We start from the raw sequence: 420 nt of genomic DNA on the forward strand, positions 1-420 counted from the left end.
GCTGTCCCGCCGGTGCCACGAGTAGCCGAAGCCGCCGCCGTCCTTGTCGAGCCGCCGCCGGCTCTCCGAGTCGTCGTCGCTGGTCTCCGAGCTGCTGCAGCTGGAGCCGCGGCCCTGGCTTTTCCGCCGGTGGTAGCGCTTGTGCACCGTGCCCGGCGACGCGATGTTCATCTTGAGGCGGCTCAGCTTGGGCGGCAGGTTCTCGTCCATGTCGAACTCGTCGTCCGACTCGCCCTCCTCGAAGATCTGGTTGAGCACCGGCGCGCTCTTGCGCGACGTCAGGCGGTTGGTGACCGACGGCTTGCGGCGCAGGACCACCTGCGTGGACAGGGACATGGGTTTCTTGTCCTCCTCGTCCTCCTCCTCGTCCTCCTCCACGCGGAACAGGCACTTGCGCCCGCCCGCCGCGGGCTGGAGGCC

At 69.3% G+C, this 420-nt stretch overlaps 1 protein-coding gene across 1 annotated transcript in view; it reads right to left on the minus strand.

Moving 5' to 3' along the window:
• Positions 1 to 420, minus strand: part of Snrk (SNF related kinase) — a 36,528-nt gene that overhangs the window by 12,118 nt on the left and 23,990 nt on the right. The window contains exon 8 of the mRNA XM_013030230.1: positions 3 to 411. Within this exon, the coding sequence (XP_012885684.1) occupies positions 3 to 411 (409 nt within the window). The remainder of the gene's footprint in view (positions 1 to 2; positions 412 to 420) is intronic.

The sequence above is a fragment of the Dipodomys ordii genome, unplaced genomic scaffold, assembly GCF_000151885.1.
Source record: "Dipodomys ordii isolate 6190 unplaced genomic scaffold, Dord_2.0 Scaffold128, whole genome shotgun sequence".
NCBI classification, from domain to species: Eukaryota; Metazoa; Chordata; class Mammalia; order Rodentia; family Heteromyidae; genus Dipodomys; species Dipodomys ordii.